General features: G+C 33.2%; 2 protein-coding genes across 4 annotated transcripts in view; one reads left to right on the forward strand and one right to left on the reverse strand.

Annotated features, from left to right (window-relative positions):
- LOC127707742 (peroxiredoxin-like 2A) overlaps positions 1-24,616 on the forward strand; it is a 44,314-nt gene that overhangs the window by 8,864 nt on the left and 10,834 nt on the right. Inside the window, exon 1 of one of the 3 annotated variants that reach the window (XM_052212476.1) lies at positions 22,236-22,355. The exons of the other annotated variants lie outside the window; for them this stretch is intronic. The gene's annotated coding sequence lies outside the window, so the exon portion shown is untranslated. Of the gene's footprint in view, positions 1-22,235; positions 22,356-24,616 lie in introns of those variants that run through there. 3 annotated transcript variants of the gene reach the window in all.
- On the reverse strand, positions 5,796-16,146 carry LOC127707725 (galactokinase-like). Its single transcript, XM_052212432.1, has 7 exons — positions 15,704-16,146; positions 13,046-13,232; positions 12,469-12,733; positions 8,405-8,586; positions 7,987-8,137; positions 6,791-6,953; positions 5,796-6,222 (listed from the first exon to the last, which is right to left on the reverse strand). Exons 1-7 carry the CDS (start codon positions 15,863-15,865, stop codon positions 6,151-6,153), a joined length of 1,182 nt encoding a protein of 393 aa, XP_052068392.1. The 5' UTR covers positions 15,866-16,146; the 3' UTR covers positions 5,796-6,150.

Genomic DNA, 24,616 nt, shown 5'->3' on the forward strand with positions numbered 1-24,616 from the left:
TAGACAGCCCACAACAGAGATTAAGCAATCAGAACTAACTCCAATGATAATTGAGAACGTTCAAATGTCGACTTCAACAGTACAATCAGAATTAGCACCTGTGCTGAGTGAAACTATTAAGGAATCAACTCAAATGGTCCATCTAGAGGAAAACTCAAACAAGCAAATAACAGGAAACAATCAAGATGCAAATGGTGAAGGAAGACCGAATCAATCAACCTCTTTTTTTTAGAAATTCCGAGCCTCAAGAACAAACCACCAGACATCCTCAGAATGGGCATGACAACAGAAACACTCAACAGTCACGGCAGAGATTAAATATAATTACCTGCAACATAGAAGGGGTAAAGGGAAACTCAGCCTATCTTTCAGATCTAAGTAAAGAACTAGATATTATTTGTTTACAAGAACATTGGTTATTATCGGGTCTTTTGAACTTAAAAAACTTAAAAAATGAAAAATTGACAGACTATAAGGTATTTGGACGGAGTCACGATTGTAATGAACCAATAACTATAACTTCCAAATACCAAGAGGAGGAGCAGGTGTAGCTATTGCCTGGCCTCAAAAATTCGACAATGTTATTTCAAAATTAGACGACGGGAATGAAAGGAATTATAGCAATAGAGATCATGTCAGTACCTAAACCAACCTCCCTCATAAATGCCTACTGCTAGGATCTCAGGAAAGCAAACCATTTTTGTCACAACACTCGACAGTCAGAAGGCATCTGATGTTGTTAGTCACGAAATACTGATGGACAGGCTATATCATTACGGGCTAAATATTAATTTGTGGAACATTATTGAGGAGCTATATAGCGGTGTAACATCAACAGTAAAATGGAAAGGAGACACAAGTACAAGCTTTGATATACACCAGGGCGTGCGTCAAGGAGGTGTCCTATCTACTCACCTATATAAAGCCTACATAAAAGAACTGCTTCTAGATCTGCAAAAACGAAATCTAGGTACTCATATAGGCAACAATTATGTGGGATGTCCCACTTGTGCAGATGACATCGTACTTTTATCCCTTAATAAGTTAATAGAGAAGAAATGCAAGAAATGCTGAACATTGTCGATAACTACTCAAAAGATCATCAATTAAACATCCATCAGCAAAAGAGTAGTGTTATAATAAAGACTGGAAAAAACATAAAGATTCAGAAGATAACGATGCTTTTAAAATGGGGACCAATGATTTAAATTGTTCTGATCGTACAACTCATCTAGGGCTCACAAGATCAACAAAAGCTGAAACCAGAATAAATGTAGAAGATCGCATCAGTTTAGCAAGAAGAACGTTGTATTCTCTCATAAAGACGGGTGTACATGGTTCAAATGGTTTAAACCCTAAATCATCATATAGGATCTTCCAAGCATACGTCCTACCAAGACTGCTATATGGGCTTGAAACTCTGCATGTGAACTCTAAAGAAATGACGCTTCTATCCAGCTTCCATCTCGATATTTTGAGACAAATACAGTCTCTTCCTAAAAGAACAGCATGTGCATCAGTATACCTACTTCTGGGAGCTCTTCCGCTTAATGCTGAAATTCATAAAAGACAACTTAGCCTCTTATTTGGTGTTCTCAACAGCAACAATGAAACTATTAGATCACTAGCTATGCGTCAATATATATCCGGCAGATCAACAAGCTTCTTTACCAAAACAGCAGAAATTTTAGAGATGTACAACCTACCTTTCTTTCTTGCATTATTTGAAAAGAAGTATACAAAAATAGAATGGAAAAGAATGACAAAATCAGCAATAAACGAACATTGGACAAACAAACTACGCTTAGAATGTGAAGAAAAATCAACTCTACAAAATTAAGCAATTTCAAACTTAGGAATAGGTGTCACACATTCTGTTTGGGCTAGTTTCCTCATCAGTCTCGGACATCAGAAAAGCAATTACAAAAAGCCGCATGTTAACGGGAACCTATCTATTACAAGCTCAAAGACACAGATTTAACCAGGCAGAAGAAGATCCGATTTGTCCAAATTGTAGAACCGAAACGGAAGACCTATGTCATGTGTTAACGTGTCCATTGTATATGAACATCAGGATAGCATTATATACTCCCATCAAAACATTATGTTGCGTATTATATCTGAAACAAAATGGACAACTCATTTCAGTAACCGTGATGCAATATGTACACTTATAGTAGACTGTCAGAACTTTGCAAATCTGGGCATTGTACAGAACAACCCAGAAATACTTGGAAAGATTGAAAACATGTCCAAAATATACTGTTATGAAATTCACAAAAAGAGATTATCCACCGAGATATAACACTTCCCTGGGTCTCACAGCTCCCCATTAAGACATCAATGACAATATTTACCACCATGTGTCTATGTGATATATATTATCAATAGTAAAATAGTAGCCGTTTAAAATTTTAATGTGAACTATATGCTTAACTATCTGCAGCATTAATATCTGCTTGCTTACCTCTAATATACAACAGATAAAAGCTTGAATGTGCGTATAGCTAGACTTTTTAAATCTGAGTAGAACTAACTTTTAAAACGCAAAAATATATCATTGCTTATCAACAGAGATGTTAACATTATCTAGAAAATATCCATCTTTAACATCTCCGGAATGCAGATTTTTTTCTTTTTTAGACTTACTCTACTAGGCTTTTATTTGAATGATGTCTTTTAACACATAAACTCTATCCAGTTTCTTCAACAGTCAAACTAGTGCCGATCGTTCATAGATTTTATTAAGCTAAACATTGCTTTTATAATCGAATCTACATCCTGGCGAACGTATGAGTTTTTCGTTTATATAATATGTACATTACTGTAAATAAATTTTGTGCCTGTGCAACGTTCCAGTGGAGGATTTCTTTTCAACATTTTAAATTTGGAATAACTTGTGAATACGTTAACATTAAAAAAAACTAACTCGTTAATGGAACACAGCTACCTGTGTGTGCTCCAACGCTGGAGGGATCTACATAAAGAAGAAGATTGCCTCAAAATAGGATAGAATGGGTTAAACGCGAGAAAAAAAGTATCGGCGAAAATATGTTTTTAACAGTTTTTCAATAGTTGTATAATGTCTGTTTATTTTGATCGTTACTCTTCCATCATACACGACATGAATCACAGAACTGAACCATGTCGAGCATGAACTAAACCATGACACTACAAAACCAAACCATGACACCGAATTTTTAGTAATCTTAAATTGTGTGCAAATGTAGCTATTTTTCGGAATAATTAACGGCAGGTTTATATCATAATGAAATATTTGATGTAACAGACAGTAAACAAATCACTTTTCTTTATGCATGAGAAACGAATCACCACTTTTAAGTTTTGAAATACGCAAGCATTATCTGTGTCAAATTATTAACTATCTGTTTCAAATTTTAATGTACTAATATATTTGTCATAAACAAAGATACTTACCAGCTTGAATTTATGCTCAGAAGTTCCTTTAGCAAAGAAAACGGATTGTTTATATTGTGTCATTGTTTGTCATTTAAAAACACTTAACACAGTCATGTCCAACTTAACCAAACTATGACAAAATCACTATACTAAACGCTCCTCGATATGACGTGGTTACTACTCGTGTTTATTTCCTGGTATTTTCTGAATGACAGCTGATTTTGTTTATGTTCTTGTATTGTCTGAATGACAGTTGATTTTGTTTATGTTCTGGTACTGTCTGAAAGACAGTTGATTTTGTTTATGTTCTGGTATTGTCTGAATGACATTTGATTTTGTTTATGTTCTGGTATTGTCTGAATGACATTTGATTTTGTTTATGTTCTGGTATTGTCTGAATGACATTTGATTTTGTTTATGTTCTGGTATTGTCTGAATGACATTTGATTTTTATTTTTTAGTATTGTCTGAATGACATTTGATTTTGTTCATGTTTCAGTATTGTCTGAATGACAGTTGAATTTGTTTATGTTCTGGTATTGTCTGAATGACATTTGATTTTGTTTATGTTCTGGTATTGTCTGAATGACATTTGATTTTGTTTATTTTTTAGTATTGTCTGAATGACATTTGATTTTGTTCATGTTTCAGTATTGTCTGAATGACAGTTGAATTTGTTTATGTTCTGGTACTGTCTGAATGACAGTTGATTTTGTTTATGTTCTGGTATTGTCTGAATGACATTTGATTTTGTTTATGTTCTGGTATTGTCTGAATGACAGTTGATTTTGTTTATGTTCTGGTACTGTCTGAATGACAGTTGATTTTGTTTATGTTCTGGTACTGTCTGGATGACATTTGATTTTGTTTATGTTCTGGTACTGTCTGAATGACAGCTGATTTTGTTTATGTTCTGGTACTGTCTGGATGACAGTTGATTTTGTTTATGTTCTGGTACTGTCTGGATGACAGTTGATTTTGTTTATGTTCTGGTACTGTCTGAATGACAGCTGATTTTGTTTATGTTCTGGTATTGTCTGGATGACAGTTGATTTTGTTTATGTTCTGGTACTGTCTGAATGACAGTTGATTTTGTTTATGTTCTGGTACTGTCTGGATGACAGCTGATTTTGTTTATGTTCTGGTACTGTCTGAATGACAGTTGATTTTGTTTATGTTCTGGTACTGTCTGAATGACAGCTGATTTTGTTTATGTTCTGGTATTGTCTGGATGACATTTGATTTTGTTTATGTTCTGGTACTGTCTGAATGACAGTTGATTTTGTTTATGTTCTGGTATTGTCTGGATGACAGTTGATTTTGTTTATGTTCTGGTACTGTCTGAATGACATTTGATTTTGTTTATGTTCTGGTATTGTCTTAATCATGTTTTTGTATCATCTACAAAATGTCTGTTTTTTCATGAGTTGGATTCTTCTGTGTCATATTTGCTTTGATTTTGTCTTGGTATTGTCAGCATACTTTTTTATTATATTTCATTTTGGTATATTTCTTGATATATAAGAGATTTTAGCATGCATTGTTTAATTGTATTTTCTGCATCATATTTTCTCTTTGTCATCTGTTGATATCATCTACCTTTGTTTTTCAACATATATAGGTATCTCATGCATAACATTTAATTTAATCTGTCATGTTTTTACCATGACAAGTGTTATCATCTCTAGGGCATTTGTTATAGATCATATTCTGGCATCTTCTGCATGTCATTTGTATTTTATGATAAGCTGGCTTCTTCTTCATGACATGTTTTTGTTTGTCTGTATTTCTTAGGGTTTTTGTGAATTTCTTATTTTTCCATATTTGTGTATTGTTGTATTGCTTTAATTGCATTGTCTGGATGTTTTTGTTTTTTAATATGAGTTTTATCTCCTACATGTTACTTTTTACAATGTCTTGTATTTTCTACTTGATCTTATGTTTTACCATGTAATTACTCATTTTTTTTAGCATATCCTGTTATTTCCCTCATGACCTGTTTTTTAATATTTCATGATCTTTCATGGTATCTTCTGCGTGACATTTGTTTTTAATGTCTTGTATTATCTGCATGGTCTTTGATTTTGATCATGTGTAGCTTTCTTTTGACCTTTCTTTATCCTGTTTTGATATTTTCTATCTCTTCTATAACAACTAGTTTAAATCTTAAAAGAATGATAATTTTGTAATTTCTATATATTATATTTTTTTTTATGCAAACAATTACACTCAATTATGTTTTTTTTCAGTTAAAGTTTTCTTCTTAGGTTTTGATTTCTCTAATTGGGTTGATTTTTGTCTAAATATCCAGCATGTTTTATAGGTTCCTTTATGGATAGTTTTTAAGTTAAGAACAATGAAGAAATAAGACGAGCTGATAAAACCATATAAAGTTCTTCTTTATTATAAACCCAAATTCGTATATTACAAACAATATATTGCTATATTTCTATAAATGAGATTCCAATCAAAACAGAGATTCTAAGACTTGCATTGTACGGTAGCACTGTTCTCTAAAATACTGGTGATTCAACAGCTAGCTGCCACACTGTCAACAAATTAAAACACTAACAACAGGTTAATTCCCAACTTTTCAAATTAATCATAACAATAATGAGATCCCCTTTAGGATGATAAAGATGATGAAGATGAGTTCCTTATCCACATATCAAATAAATACTGGTAATTTATAACAATAACAAGATCCTCGTTGACTAATAATAGCAATCATCAAACAGGGACTGGTTTGGCTCCTCCTGATGGTGGACAAACAAAAAATGTAGCTTTACCACTATACTTTTTCTGAAGAAAAAAAATTTCATGGTTTTAACAAACTTGAATGTAAAAATCATTGTATCAAGAAAAGATAAAGATCAAAGTATGATTCAACTATTAAATTGCTTATTTGTTAGATTTTTTGTCTTTTCCATTGCAACAGTTTGAGGGTTAAAACTATATCATATTATGAGAAAGAGTTTTTCTGTATAATATCAAGAACAAGAATGTGTCCATAGTACACGGATGCCCCACTCGCACTATCATTTTCTATGTTCAGTGGATCGTGAAATTGTGGTCAAAACTCTAATTTAGCATTAAAATTAAAACGATCATACCATAGGGAACATGTGTACTTAGTTTCAAATTGATTGGACTTCAACTTCATCAAAAACTACTTTAACCAAAAACTTTAACCTGAAGTGGGACAGAATGAAGGAGGAACGAACGAACTAACAAACGGACGATTGAACGAACGGACACACAGACCAAAACACATAATGCCCCCAGGTGCGGCATAAAAATAATGTAGCTTGATACCTTATGTGGTATGTTTTTACTTTTTTAATTTGTCATAAAAAATGTGGAATATTACCTGTATATGTTCAATAGCATTATTGACAGCCGATTGCTTCACTAACGTAACTGTACATCCACCAAATCCACCTCCCGTCATTCTGGAACCATACACACCATCAACCTCTAATGCTGCCTCCACTAACTGATCTAACTCAGTACATGACACTTCATAATCATCTCTGTAATAGATGGAAATGTTATTGAATGTACAGAATTATCAAATAAGAAATGGTTGATTGGTTTATACGTGTGTGTTAATTGAGAATAATGTCACTCCCAGGATAAAGAGATCAATGTTGTAAACTTTAAAATCACATAAGTCAAATTCTAAAAAAAAAGTTTATTATATTTTATATACTTAAATTGCAAAGTTTTATTGAAAAACAAATGAATATGGTCTTTCTTGTTAAAGAAAATCCTTTTTATTATCAAAATCTTCAGAAATGTACTGGTATTGAATTATTGTCTCCCTGAATCTGAATGCTTAATTCCCTGATAGCATTTCCTTAAGCAGTGACCTTAACCACAAGACTTCTTGTTAGAACTTTGGCAACCGCACAGCACAAGTGGGAGGGAAAAAAAATGTGATGAAAGAAAAGATAAGGTACACTAGGAGGTAGATAAAAAGAGTTAATTGGTCTTAAAAAGCTAAAAATGTATACACCAAATGATTTAACAACTGGTATAACAAAAGTTTTAGAAAATAACATTGTGCTATCAACTCACTTATTTTTCACATGCTCCATGATTCTGTGTTTATTGTGTATCAAGGTCAAGATTAGTAAACCTCAGTAAACAAAACCCAAAAGTTAATTAGCAGCAAAAGTTTTGATCAACAATCACTGAATGAAATATTTTTTGTCGACTATACATTATAGATTTGTAATAAATGTACAAAAACACGCATAGAGGACTTACTTTAGTTTATAAGCATGCATTGGTTCAATAATTTCTCTAACATAATATTTACAAGAAACTCGTTTCATATGACTTAACTTCCAACTGCAAAGGCTTTGAAATAAAACAATCTATTGCCAGTAGAACAGAGAGATGTACAGGTGCTACCATCACTAAATACCCATGCTAATGGTGTATTATCAGTTAGACTTTTAATTAACTCTGAACTCTTGAAGCAATCAGATAACTGATGTTACTGGTGATTCTTCACTTTTAGAAGGATCTCAGTGATATGATTCTTTCTTAAAATCTTACCGTAGAGAATTATGACTTGCAACCATAAGTTCTCCAAACCGTTTATAATCTCCATTTTCAAGTGCATTAGCTGCTTCCTCTGTTCGTGAAATTTCCCCTATCACATGTCGTACACGTCTAAATGTCTCTTCATCTAATTTGTCTTTGCATTCTGTTGAAATAAGATAATAGGATAAGGTTTGCCATATTTTGGTAAATGTATGAATTTCGGTAAACTGCATACAGGTGAGATTTTAATATCAAATCAGAATAAAAATTATTCAATGTCTTTAGATACATCTTACCAAGTTGATTATTGTTTCAAAAGAATTTTTCATAAAATATCAAAGCATAATATTTTCACTCCCTCAGGAACATTGACAAAAGAAAAAATTCCTTTGTTCAATGAAGGAATGGTTAACATGGATAAGGTATTTACCTTCCAAATCTTGTTCTGTTGCATCACGAAGGCTTTTCTTTCCCATGGTCTTTGCAGACATTTCACACTGTCGTCTGCGAGTTGGATATTCTGATCCTGTCAACTGATGTTTCACATTGGAATTCGTGACCAAAACAACAACACTGGAGTCTTTCATTGGAACAAGTTTGCTTTCTAATGACCTACAGAGCAAATTAAACAAAATGTTTATAGTAAATAATGGATTTTTTCATCAAAGTAAATGAAAAACAAAAAGAACAAAGTGTGTTCATCTCTAATAAGGAGGTTGTGTAACCTGCCAGCATTGTTAGATCTATTTTTATCTCTAGAATTTAAATAATCAAAGCCTAGGGGGTTGTACTGTCTTAGTCTTTTAACTTAATGAACTTTACTGCTACCAGAGCAAAGATATTTAAAGCAGTATCCCCACATACTTCCATCTTGCAAAGAAGGAAAAAGATTCTTTCCTACGAAAAAATCCATAAAGTCCTACTAATCATGAAAGTTCAGTGAGGCAACAAAGTGGGATCTTTATTTTAATATGTCAATAATATTATCTATAGGCTGCAAATAGCACCGGTAAGTAGAGGACCTGGTTACATTTGTAAATTGCCAAAACAAAAATGAATAATCTTTTTGGTACGATTTCTAGACATGCTAGATCTGCAGATGTATGAGCTACATTTCAGTTACAAGAATACTCTTTTAACATTATCATTTAGCATGGTGTTTTACTTGTAACTGTGATTTTGCTCCAGTTATACTTACGAAGGTCAAGGAATGGTTTCTGAGTGGAATATTTTATATAAGATTTTATACTAACTTTAATATGTTGAACTCTTATAAATAACGACTTGAAATCAAAAAGAAAAACCTAATTTATTCAAACCTTTTCCATATGCATGAATTATTCATGCATATGGAAAAGGTTTGAATATTATTGAATGAAATTTTTAAAAGAAGTGCAGATTTGTAAAGAATGTGCATAAATCGCGTAAAAATTGCAAAATTATCTTTTACTCTTTATTCATCCAAACTAGGTCCTAAATTTTTTTAAATGTGATATTTTGTAACCAGACAAATGTCTGTTTAAATGAAGTTAAATTAATGAAATGTGATTGACTTTATTTTGTTGAATACATCATTCAATGGTGTCATGTTGTTATGCTGTGAATAGAAATTGTGAAAAAAAAATTCAATGTTTTTTTTCTCCAAACACAATTATAGAATGATAAAAGCATTGATGATAAATTCAGTGACACCCATGATTATTTTACATCATTTTAATGAAACTTAAACTTGGTACAAAATATCAATTCTTTAAACAGATCTATGAGTACGGTTTGCAGAAAGGATGACTTGCAACAGCTCTAAGAAATTTATCATTGATTTCACATGTATTCTATACAAACATGTATCTACATATTAAATCGGAATTCCAATGGGGACTAACTGTGCATCACTTATTGCAGACCTGTTTCTGCATTGTTAGGAATCACAATTTATGTCTAAAATCAGGAAATACCCATGGAAACAACATCTGATGTAAAAATTTTATTATAACACATTTAGATATTTGGATGATATTTTGGTTCTCAATAATGATGACTTCAGCATGTACACTAAAGAGATTTATCCTGTTGAACTTACTTTAAATGAAACTAATACTAACAATGAACACTACCCTTTCCTTGATCTCTAAGGGGAAGCTTAATATTAATATTTACAATAAAAGAGATGATTTTTCATTCCCTATTGTTAAATATCTGTTTTTAGATGGTGACCTTCCCTTGGCACCATCGTATGGTGATTATATATCTCAACTTGTTTTAATGGCTTGTGTATGTAACAACGTATTTGATTTTAAGAAATCTCTGTATTACTGAAAATTTTTTATACCAGGGTTTTCGATATCACAAACTTGTAAAAACATTTACTAAATTTTATCATCGCTACAAGGACATTATTCGTAAATATAAATCAACGTAAAGACATCTTATATGTACAGGTATTTCACATCTTATCTTTTATGGTAATATTCTATACAAAGCAGAAAAATGTCGTCATTCACCTCAAAAGGTAACCAAAGCATTAGTCAGACTTATTCACAAATGATATAGTTATGATACTGTTTTTTTGTTGAATTAATATTGATTTTGCATCGGAAATAAACACACTTATTCTAAAACCAGTTGTTTGCATGATGCAGGTTATGTTCTTTTCGTATAATTAATGATGGCATAATACTAAACCCCTGACTGTAGGAATTGTGCTTGATTTTCATATTAAGAAGACATAATCTTTCAATCATTCTAATTGAAGTCTGGAGCTGGCATGTCAGTAACTGTAAGTAGTCCTTTGTTAATTTATGTATCATAGATACCAGGACTGAAATTTTGTATTTGCGCCAGACATGCGTTTCGTCTACAAAAGACTCATCAGTGATGCTCCAATAAAAAAAAGTTAAAAAGGCCAAATAAAGTACGAAGTTGATGAGCATTGAGGACCAAAAATTTCCTAAAAGTTTGTCATTTTGCTTAGTTTCTTCTCTTATCTATTCTGACATCGGACTCGGACTTCTTTTAAGCTGAGTTTTACTGTGCGTATTGCTGTGTATTTGTTTATTCTACATTGGCTAGAGGTATAGGGGAGGGTTGAGATCTCACAAAACATGTTTAACCCCGCCGCATTTTTGCGCCTGTCCCAAGTCAGGAGCATCTGGCCTTTGTTAGTCTTGTATGTTTTTTTAATTTTAGTTCACATATATGTTTTGGAGTTTAGTGTGACGTCCATTTTCACTGAACTAGTACACATTTTTGTTTAGGGGCCACCTGAAGCCCGCCGCCGGGTGTGTGATTTTCTCGCTGTGTTGAAGACCCATTGGCAGCCTTGGGCTGTTTTCTGCTCTTTGACACATTCCCCATTTCCATTCTCAATTTTATTAACTACGCCGCATTTTTGCACCTGACCCAAGTCAGGAACCTAGCCTTTGTTAGTCTTGTGCGTTTTTTTAATTTTGGTCCATTTTTATGTTTTGGAGTTTAGTGTGGCGTCCATTTTGCTGAACTAGTACACATTATTGTTTAGGGGCCACTTGAAGCCCACCTCCGTGTGCAGTATTTACTTGCTCTTTGGTTGAGTTGTTGTCTCTTTGACACATTCCCTGTTTCCATTCTCTATTCTATTAAGAATATGATTCAAGTTCAACATGCTAGAGTTGTTTGCAAAATCTGTGAAACAACCCATTTAGCTTGTCTTGACTTGTCAGTCATTGAAGTTTATTTCTTAATGCCTTTGGTTTCATATTTTTCATGTCAGGGCCTTTTATAGCTGACTATACGGTATGGGTTTTTCACATTGCTGAAGGCAGTACGGTTGCCTATAATTGCTTACATGCAATATTGTCATAATTATAAATTAACTGTTTTTTAAACTTTGTATTTTTGAAATACTAAGGCTTTTCTACCTCAGGAATAGATTACCTTAGCTGTATTTGGCAAACATTTATGGTCCTCAATGCTCTTCAACTTTGTACTTTATTTGGCCTTTTTAACCTTTTTTTGATTCGAGCGTCACTGATGAGCCTTTTGTAGATGAAACGCGTGTCTGACGCAAATACAAAATTTCAATCCTGGTATATATATATGATGAGTTTATTTACATCCACTTCATTTAAACTTTGGTGGATAGTTGTCTCTTTGGCAATCATATCATATCTCCTTTATTTTTATATTGCTGTCTCTTACATAAATGTATACTCCACATCCCTTTGTATTGAAAAATACAGGTTATTAGGTTTTTGTATTGAAAAATACAGGTTATTAGGTTTTCTTTATTTTGATATCATACAGTAACATCTGATAATCACAATATGAAGCAGTTTTGTCAAGTCAGAGCAATGAACAAGCAAAAGAAGTTAACATTGTGTGGGGTGGCTGATATTTTATTGAGTGATGATCTGATTATCATATATTGTTTTGAATGTTTACCTTGATCTATAAAAACAAAGTAATGTTCTTAATTAACAGATTCAAAACCATATAATTTCCATGACTTTAGCTTACCTGCAGTCTATCAAAAGAGCATGATCCTTCTCAGCCAACATTGATATAAACTGGTCCATTATTCCACAAGGCATCCCTGCGTACTCATGTTCAGCTTTTTGGCATGCCAATGCTTTCTCTGTCTTTGGCACACTTGTATCCGATGACAGACCATTTAGTTCATCAAGAAAAGTATAAGTACCAACTTCTAAAGATGCTGAACTTGATACTCCACCTCCCAAAGGAACAGTTGAAACAATAACAGCATCAAATGAACACATTGGTCCTACAACACACAAAAACAAAATATTATTCAAACTTTATTATTTTTATAAGTCAAGACTATCACTGAAGCACACAAAAAGTTAACAAAAAAATATAATGTATAATATGCATAAGTGCTCAACAAATAAAAGCTAGAATTATATATGCATTGAAATGACTAAAATACATTTAATAATAATAATAATAATAATATTCTTTATTTAAAGAGGTTAACACAGTTTCCTATAAAACTAATCTTCCTGGAGGCCCTCATGAAATACATTGAAATCTAAAAATTGTAATGAAATACACCATTTTTTTAAAATTTACCCACCTTTATAGTTTGCAACAACTCCTTTGACGTAATTTGCCCACATTGGTTTACCAGGTGATAGACCATCTTTGTTTGATGGAATAGCGAATTCCACATAGTTGTCATTTCCAATGTTTGCTAATGTTAAAACTCTACATGTCCCAGAATCTGTCTTCTTCCCAACCAACAATGTAACCAGAGGTAATGCCTGTAAAATGACTAACTCTTGTGATATTGAAACTATGTAAAATCATAGGTCATGGATAAGGCTAGGTTTGAAAAATCATGTCACAATACTGCCTGGATTGTACAATCATGTATATCCAATACTGCCTGCAGCTGGGATATACAATCATATGGCACAATATTTGCAAGCTTGTACAATTATGTGTCACAAAATCAGATTCATGTAAAATGATAATCAAGATACATTTTTAAATTGAGCTTCCAAATGGCATGAATGGGCATCTTCTATTGATTTTCCTCCATGTCATTATTATTTTCTATTTTTCTCAAACAAGAAATAGCAAAACCAAACCATAAAACCTACAGCTTTCAGTATATATTGCATTATTGTGCTTAGAAAGTGTCACGGAATAGAAGTTCATTCGTAATATAAGTTCCAAACGGAAACAATATTCTGGAATATTATTTCCACTGGAATAAATATTACAGTAAATGTTCCTGACGGAATAAATGGTATAGAATAGTTGTTCCAGCAGGAATAAATATTATGACATTGTTTATAACAAAGTTTACAGTGGAACTTCTGTTAGGCGGAACAAATATACGTTGACATACATGCAACTCGTCTACTGAGCATAACCATTTTCATATACATGTATTTACAATGCTTCAAGGCAATGTCCAGTGTCTGACAGCAATGCCTAAAGGAATCGTTCAGTACATTAGTAGAAATGCCTCAAAGAATCATGCAAATGGAAAGAGTTAATATTGATCCTAAAACATGCATATTTAAAGACAAAACAGTATTTCAAATACATGGCATAAAAGAATATGTTGATATTCATCATATAGTTTTTTTAATCATTGAAAATTTAGGATCTATTTATTTATTTATTTATTTGTTAATTTTTTTATTGTATTTGAACAATTTGGCATTTTTGGGGAAGTATATATCGTGAAAGTTTTGCATTTCTGAACTTGGCCAGGGGCATGTTTTTTGCCTGGCTGATCCCCAGTCAGAAAGCATTTTCATGTTCGCAATTAACCCTACACTACCATAATTTGTATCTGCCATGGATTAGTGTGTATACATGTTCCCCCGGAATCACTGGCTAGGGCCAACTGATCTAACTTAAATTACACATTTCAATTTATATCTAAACAATCCAATACCTACATCTTACAAATTAGCGACACAAGAAGTAATTATAAAACTAAATTTAATAATAAAAAAAACCCATTAAGTACTTTTTCTAACTTAATAATTTCCCACTGGAAAACCGCTGTTTAATGACCTCAGGGGCATAAGTACTTGGGGACAGGGCATATTTTTTTTTAGACCTCCCCCTTTTTTCTGAAATCTGTTATTTTTGGTTTTCTATTAATTTCAATTTTTTTCACGTATTTCTGTTTGATATGAACATAAATATACTATCTATGTTGTACTGTTACACCCACTGTCCCAGGTTAGGGGGAGGGTTGCGCCTTCAAACAAGTTTAACCCTGCCACATTTTGATGTGCCTGTCCCAAGTCAGGAGCCTGTAATTCAGTGGTTGTCGTTTGTTGCTGTGTAACATATTTGTTTGTAGTTCATTATTTTGTACATATACATTAAGCTGTTAGTTTTCTCGTTTGAATTGTTTTACATTTGTCATTTTGGGGCCTTTTTATAGCTGACTATGCTGTATGGGCTTTGATCATTGTTGAAGCCGTAAGATGACCTATGGTTGTTAATTTCTGTGTCATTTGGTCTCTTGTGGAGAGTTGTCTCATTGGCAATCGTACCACATTTTCTTATTTTTATATAGAATATCTCTGATTATATATGGATCATGGAAGTATTATATTGACATGTTTGGATCACAGGCACTTGTCTCAGAAAAAAATATCCTATATTTAGGTTATTTGGGGGACAAAATTCTGAGACAAGTGACTATATGGTTTGGATGTAAGACAAGAAGTGATGTCCAGTTAGTTGTATCTAGAATTGTATTTCCTTCTGGGTGTAGGATCAGTACAACTCCGCCACAAATGTTTTACTGTAAAAAGTAGGTGTGTGTATTGTAACCAATCAAGTTCAGAACAACTCCGCCAGAAATGTTTTACTGTAAAAAGTAGGTGTGTGTATTGTAACCAATCAAGTGAAAGCTTTTCCCATTGCGTCATCATACAACCTTGAATGTCGTTTCTTTTGAAACGTGTAAATTTACATGAACAATTATAATTAATTGTCTTCGGTTCTGTTCACATACAACTTTTCTTCAGCCAAGACCCAACTTGAAAGCACAACCATTCAAATATATATACACCTCCAGTCAACAATGGAAAGAATACAATATTAACAAGCTGTATATTTTGTAGTTATATAAATCATGCGTTTCAAAAATAATTTTTTTTTTTTCAGTTGAGCTCGATAAACAACTAAACTATTTTACTTTAGAGACCTTTTAATTAAGAGAATATAGCAGAGATAACTAATTTATTGTACTTGCCATCGGGAAAACAAATCCATCATTGTAATCGGTGTGTTCTCCGATCAAATTTACTCTTCCTGGGCCGTATGCAGCCTTTTCTGGTTTGTACCCGAATTTCTGTTGAAAAGAATTTGTTGCTTCCTTCAATACATTACTTATTTCGGGTATAGTCTCTGCCATGTTTATGTCAGCCTAACAGCCAGGTCACCAAATATAGACTGACTTAAAGTAACAAGTATTTATATAGTACTATATAAATCCTTGAGAGTACAGTAAAACCTGAACATTAATCTAAAATCCGGTTTAAATCCATTTTACCAGTGAACTGAGTATTGCTGAAATTAAATATAACAGCTAGTATAACGACGTGTGAAATTAAATTTATACAGCAATTAGGCTGGAAAATAAACAGATCTTTTGCGAACAAATATTCATTGGATCTGTAATCTGTATAATATGTGCTGCCGCCTAGTCAAGGCACACCTCCAAAATCTGGAGCATGATACCATACCTCCACTACCACACGCGAACTTGAAAAAAGTACTCAGTATACCAGTTCGGCGAAACAGACATTCCGGCCACATCCCTCTCTTTAGTCTAAACTCTTTTAAAAACATTAAGAAACACAAGAATAGTAATTCAAATACCAACAAGAGTTTAGGCACGGACCATATGATTTTCTGAGGGTGGCCTGGGATTTACATGCGAACCAAAAAAAAATTACGCCCGTTTTTTATACATTTAAAGCTAAATAATTTTGTTGGAAATTTTTTTTCTAATAGTAAAAAAAGTGGGCAAGATTATTGTTTTCAACCCAGGTACGGCCAGAATTTTTTTTTAAGGCAAAAATCAGGGCCAGAATTTTTTTTCTATAAAATATCTCAGACCCCCCCCCCCACGAAAATCAAATGGTCCGTACCTTGGACCTTTAATCTATCTAGAGATTACTGACTGGGGATCATTATTCAGCAATGTTATTAATGGGCTGGGGCGTGTGGGGTTAAACATGTTTTCGTAGGTAAATATTATAGCGGAGGAACTTTTTTTTATCATGTGAGTGTAATAGAGTATTACCTTCTGTTGGGTGGAATTATGAAAGAGGAGTCAATACGTCCTTGTTCCATCCTTTGTCGCCTTGAAGGCGTCATGCTTGTCATCCTCAGCCTTAGCAATGTGTTACTGTATTTTGAATTTCAAAATGTCTGAGGGACGTTTTTTCGACGTACTGGTCAACTCCACGGTGACTTTGACATAATCAATAATATATTACACGTAAATACGAGCGAATAATATCTTTATAAGTAACGAATTGTCGCATAAAAATCAAATATACGGGAAATGGCAAAGTTAACGAAATCTAGTCTGATTAATCATTTTAAAGTCTTGATTAAAAAAAAAGGTGCAAGTCAAAAGGGGGGCGTACGCCCTCTACGCCCCCTCTGGATCCGCCACTGGATATTGAAACTGTCTTATGCCAAGACACGCCCACCCGTATTAATGTTATATTTTTCTTCTCCTTTTCTGTTGTTTTCCATCATTATAGCTCTGTAGTCTATATCGGGTTATATGGAGTATATGTATCAACTTCCTGCATTGAGATTCCAGTACTTTGGATATATTGTTCAATATATTCTGATTATTATAGTTCATGCTGTAAAAAAAAATACGGATCACATATGCGCATAAGCAATTCAAATGACTGTATAGTCTTTAGAAAAAATTCTACCAGATGTTGAAATAATTTTCTCTAACATTGGTTTTCTTACTATTTCCAGTACATCGCATATGAGCAAGAAATGAGATAGTGTTTCGTCTCCTTTTTGGCACAGCTGACATGTTGGTTCCACTCCATTTGAGTTATATTTGGCTCTGTGTGATTGTAGAATATATCCACCTGAAGCAATTTTTATTCTCGGCGGCAATTTGTGTACAAGTTTAGAATTGAGTGTTGTTATACATACTAATGCATGACAATGTCCAAATTTGTATATTGGAGATAAATATTGTAGACTAGAGAATTGTTCTGTCTCAACTTATATTTTTTTGTACCAAAATGTTTTCATTTTATTGGTCATACATTTCATCCAAGTTGTCTTAGTTGGTATACAGTATCTAAGAAAGTCACAGGATCATCTAATTGGTAGTTAAAGCAAAGCATTGCATCTGTGCACCAGCTGTTACTTTTGCTTGATTTTATTTTCAATTGACGGTTAGCTATCTTCCATTCAACAGTAGTTTTATTAGAGCATGAGATATTTCCAAGTAAAGTTATAATTTTGATGTCTATTTCAGCATTTAAAGGTAGCAATCCAGATAAAAGGTTTATAGCTGGGTCAGCAGTTGTATTTGGTCATGATAGAATTTGTGTAATCGTCTTCTTGTAAAAAGATTGCAATATTTTTAGTGACTTGGTACTGGTCATCACTATATCGAGCCCATTAAACTATACAGAGCTCTTCTAGCTTTCTTAATATTTTCTTCTGCATGCTGTTATAAGTTGGGTGTTGCTGGTTGATTTGTGTATGCCTATATGGGTGGTTTTATCAATTGTTTGCATTTCCTTTTCATCCATAAGAAGTGTCACATCATTTTGGGTATTGCTGTTGGTTTGTGTAGGTTGTAGTATGTATGATTCTCTTTTACTGTAGTCATTTGCTATGTTGACTAATATTTGTGCTTCTAACTGAGAGTTACTAGTGACGGTCAAATCATCAGCACATGTGGGTGCACTACAGTTTATTGTTCCAATATGGCCTCCAAATCCAGTATTGCATATTTCATTGAGCAGCTCATTTACATAAACTTTGTTTAGGTCGGCGCTAAGTGTATCGCCTTGACGGACTCCTTCTTCAATTAATATTGAATGGGTCAGATTGTTCTCCGTTCCATTTGACACACGATTTTGCATTTTTATACAGATCATCAATCGTTAATATTTCTTGCGGTGTGAGTCCCATATGAAATAATTTCCGTATAAGGCTTGAATGTTTTTCTACATCAAAAGCCGATTTAGCATCCAGCATAACGAAGATTGTCTCTCTTTTCAAATCTTTATTTTCCCTATGAAATTCTTCCATAATTAATGAGTAATATAATGGAGATGCATTTTTGGTAAAGCCTCTTTGTGGTGGATTTTGTAAGCAGATAATTTTTGGATTGATACGAAATTTTAGTACCGTTTCTATAATTTTCGACAAGGTTGGAGTTATTGTGATGCCTCTATAATTCTTTGCATCCTTTTTGTTGCCTTTGTTTTTGAAGACTGGTTTTAACGTTCCAAATTTGATAATGTCCGGTATAAAACAAAATTCAAAAGAGCTATTAATTAATTTTTGTATGTACGAAGCAATTACTTCACCATGTATAAGATTTTCAGTTGTAACTCCATAGGCATATGGGGATTGGGGAACTATTCCTTAAATGAGTTACAATCCCTCATTAGGGTAATCATTTGATAGTGATATTAACAAAATTTTATTGACTGAGTCTTTTTTAATTAAAATGGCACATATTCATAAAAAATGCAGCAAATTTTCCGAAAAATAAAAAGCCCTAACTTGATTTAGTGAGAAGTAACAAGTCTATGAAAACTTTGAAAAATTGATAATTTTCTTGGCTACTAAATTTTTAAAAACTCAAAATTAAAATATAGTTCTTTGAAAGAAGTTGTTCCATTCTCCATAAATTTATGCCATTTTAAGTAAAAAGATCCAGTTAAGAACATTTTCTTTTTAGCACTATCAAACGATTATTCAAATGAGGGATTGTTAGGCTACTCATTTGGGGAATAGTTCCCCATTTGGTGGGTTGTCCCCAACCTGAAGAAGAGACAAGAAGACATACTTAGCAACATAATGTTGCGTATTATCTTGAAAACTTAAAAAAAAAATTAGATAGAAACTTTAAAGTACCAAAATGATCAGCAAGACAAGATCTACAATCAGGCCAAATTCTGCCAAAAAAGTTAGTAGATAGGAGTGATTGCCCTTCAATGACGATTTTTCATTACCCTCTTTTGTGTTTTGGGCAAAAACTAAATAGATAGAGAGAAACTGTAAACAGAAGTCTACAATGTTGAAGAGGCACATAGACCTAGGTGACCGACACAGGCTATCTAGTTTCATTATACTGATAGATGAAGAAATTAAACAACCAGACTCCACGACAAGGATGTGGTTCTACCTTGAGTTCAATATATTTTGTTTTATAACAGTAATATTTACATTCATATCTAACATAATCATCAAAGGCTATATCATGTACATGATGGTTTGCCAATTTTGAAGATGCTTCATTTGTAGAACTCTGCCACGCTTTGCAATCTTTATTATTTTGCGTGTTTCCAGACCCCACAAGGACGTGGTTCTACCTCGAGGTCCATATTTTTTTTATTATTATATTAGTTATAATAGTACTATTTACATTAATATCTAACATAATCATTATACGCTATGTACATGGTGGTCTACCAATTTTGATAAGCAGTAGACATTTTTACCACTAAGGTTCACTGTATCTTAGCCCTTTTTGAAGATACAGTTTTGTCACTTTTTGGTACGTTTCCTTTGACCAGGCTTACGTGCAGATGCACGTGTTTTTGGGCATTGTCAGCCCAACATCTGCATGTTGAAGTGGTGGAATCCGGATTTTTTATTACCTTTCTCCCATAAGTCAAGAATTTTTACAATGCTAATGCCCTTTCTTTGTCCGATTTAATCTGCCAGAGAGATTTTGTACATTGTAAATGGCTAACTGAGGAGCTTAACTCAAAGTCTCCATGCGATAAAGTGCGCCATTGACAAGACTTTCTTACAATTTTATTCTTTTGTGAATTTTGTTAATCAACTCTGGTAGTTTTTCAGGATTCCAATCTTGATTTAGTTTCAAGATATGGTTAATTGACTCACAATTGTTGTTTTTCCATTGCAATGGAATTCTTGACTGTTTTTCGTGCATTGTACACGTATTCCCTAATATATATATATATATATAGTAGGGAAACTTTTTGTGAAAGGTATGAACCAACGAAGTCTTCATATTTCCTTTGTATTTCAATTACCTTATAAGTAAAATCAACTATAGTATAAGATTCTATCAGACCGGCCCCTTTCCCCTAAAAAAACCTGATAAAACTTGTTTTGCGTTACTATCATTTACGCCAATTTTCCTTCGCAAATGCCTCGTCACATTTTCACTCAAGTGCCTTGTGTACAACGTTAGTTCAGATGTGGGAAACTGTCTTTCATAGATTTGACTAAAGCTTTTTCCTCATCTGAACCAATCACAAGAAGGCTATAACTAAGCAAAGTATATGTAATTGTGGTGCCAAGCACTGATGCAATGTGTGTGAAGAAACGTTGGCAGGTGTGCTAAGCATCATCCCAATGCAAATAAATTGGTCCCATGATTATTGGGTTTGTGTTTTTTTCCTTTGCGTTTTAGTTTGTTTTCTTATAAAACAGTTGTCGTAACAAATCATGCGCCCAGATTGAATGATCTGTCAACACCAATTATTGAGGACCTACAGGCAGTGGCAAAATGTTTCATTTGAAAATCTGTATAACAGATAACACTTGGTGGTTTGCCTGTGGTCTGAACAATCTCTTTCAAAAAAGGGTGTTTAGCAGAATTCATATTGATGACAGCTTGCATGTCATCAACAATATTTTGTTTGTTTAAAGGATTTTTTTCATTATTCACATGGTACTTTATGTTCTGGACATATTTTGAGTTTCGTTGCTGATGTTCAGGGTCAAAATTATCAGTGAAAATTTGCTTGACTGATATACCAGCTTCTATCTCTGATCTTACTTGTGTTTTTGTCTCAGGTGAAGTTCTGCTATATTCTTGATTTGTTATTTTAGCCATGCTTGTTAACTATTTCAATAGCCCTCAGGATAAGTTCCTATATATTCGGCAGTGGCTTTATTCGTAGTTTCAAGAGAATGGCCAGGCATTTTTCAGTATGAGACACATTTCCATTCACCAGAACATTTAAAAGCTGATCAGTAGATAGAAACTTCCTATCTAAATATTTTTAATGATATTTTCATTTTGAATATTTGATTAATTTGGCTCGAGCGTGCAGGATGTGCTGTCTACCTTAACATCGGTATAATAATTCAACATGACATGTGTCACTGCGTTTATTGCCTTGATCAACTGAATCTAAAGATTCCTCTGGAGACTTAACAGTGGTATCAAAAATTGTTGGACACACATTTGGCTCAGTCATTTCTTGTACTGTTTAAAAGATGAAAGTCATGCATACTGTCCACAACGTGATCGGAGTCCATATCGGACTGCACCCATGACCAGAACTGGTCCACAAGTCTTAAAATACAATTCAAGGCGGATCCAGCCATTTTTTCAAATGGGGGGTTCCCATCCCAGGAAAAAAGGGGGTTACAACCATATGTCCCCATTCAAAAGCATAGATCGTTAAAAAAGGGGGTTTCCAACCCCAGGACCTCCCCCTGGATCCACCACTGCAATATTGGTTCATTATTGTCGTTAATTAGTGAGAACGAAATTATTGATGTCTTTCCCTAGTCGATGAGCGCCCTAGGTTGATCTCAGGTCTCTGAGGTCAGGCAGAGAAAATATATGTCACGCGGTGTAATAATGTCCATAGTATCCGTACTATATTAAGATCAACATCAAGGGTCAGGTATGCAAGTAATCTATAGTATTAATATATCTTTCTTTGCTATACAATATGACCTGTATTTTATACAAGAAATTATAACGTTTTATTCTTAGTTGTAACCAGGTCGAAGGTGTGAAAACTGAGGCGCTTGTTTCTATCCATGGGAAGGCTTTCGAGACGTCAATTCCTTATAGTAATTTTACAGTACAAGTTTACTTATTTTTTTGTAGTGATTCAATGTTTTTTTTTAATATAATTGTAACTGTAACTGTAAGGCACTGGCTACGGTTACACTGAAATGTAACAATAATAAAAAAGGCAGTGTCTGCGCGTACCCGCATGCGGGTACGAATAGTCAAATTGCCATTCGTAGGCTACACGTACCCACATCCGGTTTTATAATAAAATGCCATCGAATCGGGAATGAAACGTGAAATATATACAGAAATTATCGATAATATGGGGATTTCGTGTAGAACGAGCGAAGAGTATGAAAAATAATATTTTCAAATTGTATTTATTAGTTAATAATACATAATAAACATTGCAAATTAAATGCACACTCATTGAAAATGAAAATAATGCCCCCGAGTTAAATTTTCTATTTCTGTTTTCTTTTTACTTATTTTGCTATTTTTCCTTTTTTATTATTATTATCAATGTGCCACCCGCATTAAAAAAAATGAAAATATCAGCATGAAAACTTTAAATAGTGAATATATAATGCGAAGGCATATATTATAGGACTACCTGTAAACCTGAAAAAAATTTAATACTATTATTAAATGTAAATTCAAATTTTAAGACTTAAATTTTACTGAATTTGAAAAATTCCTATATGAGATTTAAAATTAATCTTTGAGTAAAATGTAAAACAGAAACTGAAATTTTAAAATATCTTAAACGACTAAAATTAAAGCTTGGGTGTCTATATAAAAATTAAAGAAGCAAGTTATAAAGGCGTCAAATTAAATCAATTTTAAAAGATTCATGTAAGTAAATTAAGATTTGGAACAAATTTTAAATATCCAATAGGATTGTTTTGGCACATATTTCAAATGTTGACAGTCCAAACAACAATCACAGGCCAAAGAGTCCTGATCGTGTAGGTTTTTTTGACATTTGATACATGTCCATTCGCATGATTCTCTTCTTTAGTTGATCCGAATTTTAAGTTGCTTCCACGCTTCAGAGGTAAAATATTTTTTGATGCGCTGAAGATTGACATTTTCGTCAAATATTTTGTTATTTATTAACGAAGCTTCTAGAAGATTATTGGCATCAGACTTTTTCCTGTCGAACTTGTTTAGAATTTTTTGCCTCCGTGAATATAGGAAAAATTAATTCTGTTAAACCTTAATTCCTCTTTTATTTTTGTGTTTCCAGTTATTCTTTTCTCTGCGGCTGCAATTGACTCCGAGTTTCTTTTATACAATTGTATAAAATTAATCGACTGATATATAGTTTAGAACAAATTGTTCCTATTCATGATAACTTTGAAATGTCTTCCCCACATGTATATCACTCTCTTCCGTTTTTAAGATTATTTATTAACTGAGAAAAAACTGTTCACTTATCTATATATAAATATTTATGAAACTTCTAAGTAGTTTTAATCAATTTATTCACTAATTGCGATAATTTCCGTATATATTTCACGTTTCATTCCCGATCCGATGCCATTTTATTATAAAACCAGATGCGGGTACGCGTAGCCTACGAACGGCAATTTGGCTATTCGTACCCACATGCGGGTACGCGCAGACACTGCCAATAAAAAAGTTATTGTTACATTGGAGACTAATTGCCGGAATGGAGGGTTGGGTGAGGAACCGATTAATTACGTTAATGTACTTCAATGTATGCTGGGACTTGTAATATGTATTAAAATAAAACTTGAAAACCAGTTCTGCCAACTTTTAATAATGCAAATGCGTGAGATTTGGCCAAAATCGTAAAGATCAAAGAGAAAAAACAATAGATCAAAGGAAAATGCCGCCAAATAAGCATGAAAATGCGTGAGTCTCACGCTAAATGCATGAGAGTTGGCAGCCCTGGAAAACTTTATTTGAATTTTACAATATTGCATACAATTTTTAATTCTTATTTACAATGTCAGTTTCTTCACATCCATTATGTTGTTTTGGGAGCATGTTTCAGTCCGGCGCATTTTTGGTGAAATCACTGTAGGCAGCCATCCAAAATGAATGATGCAGCAATGTGCACATCGGTTTTGCAGACTTTCCACTGCAAATATCCCTTTTAGAAGTTATAGAAACTTT

Source organism: Mytilus californianus, unplaced genomic scaffold (genome assembly GCF_021869535.1).
Source record: "Mytilus californianus isolate M0D057914Y unplaced genomic scaffold, xbMytCali1.0.p SCAF_7, whole genome shotgun sequence".
In the NCBI taxonomy this organism is placed as follows: domain Eukaryota; kingdom Metazoa; phylum Mollusca; class Bivalvia; order Mytilida; family Mytilidae; genus Mytilus; species Mytilus californianus.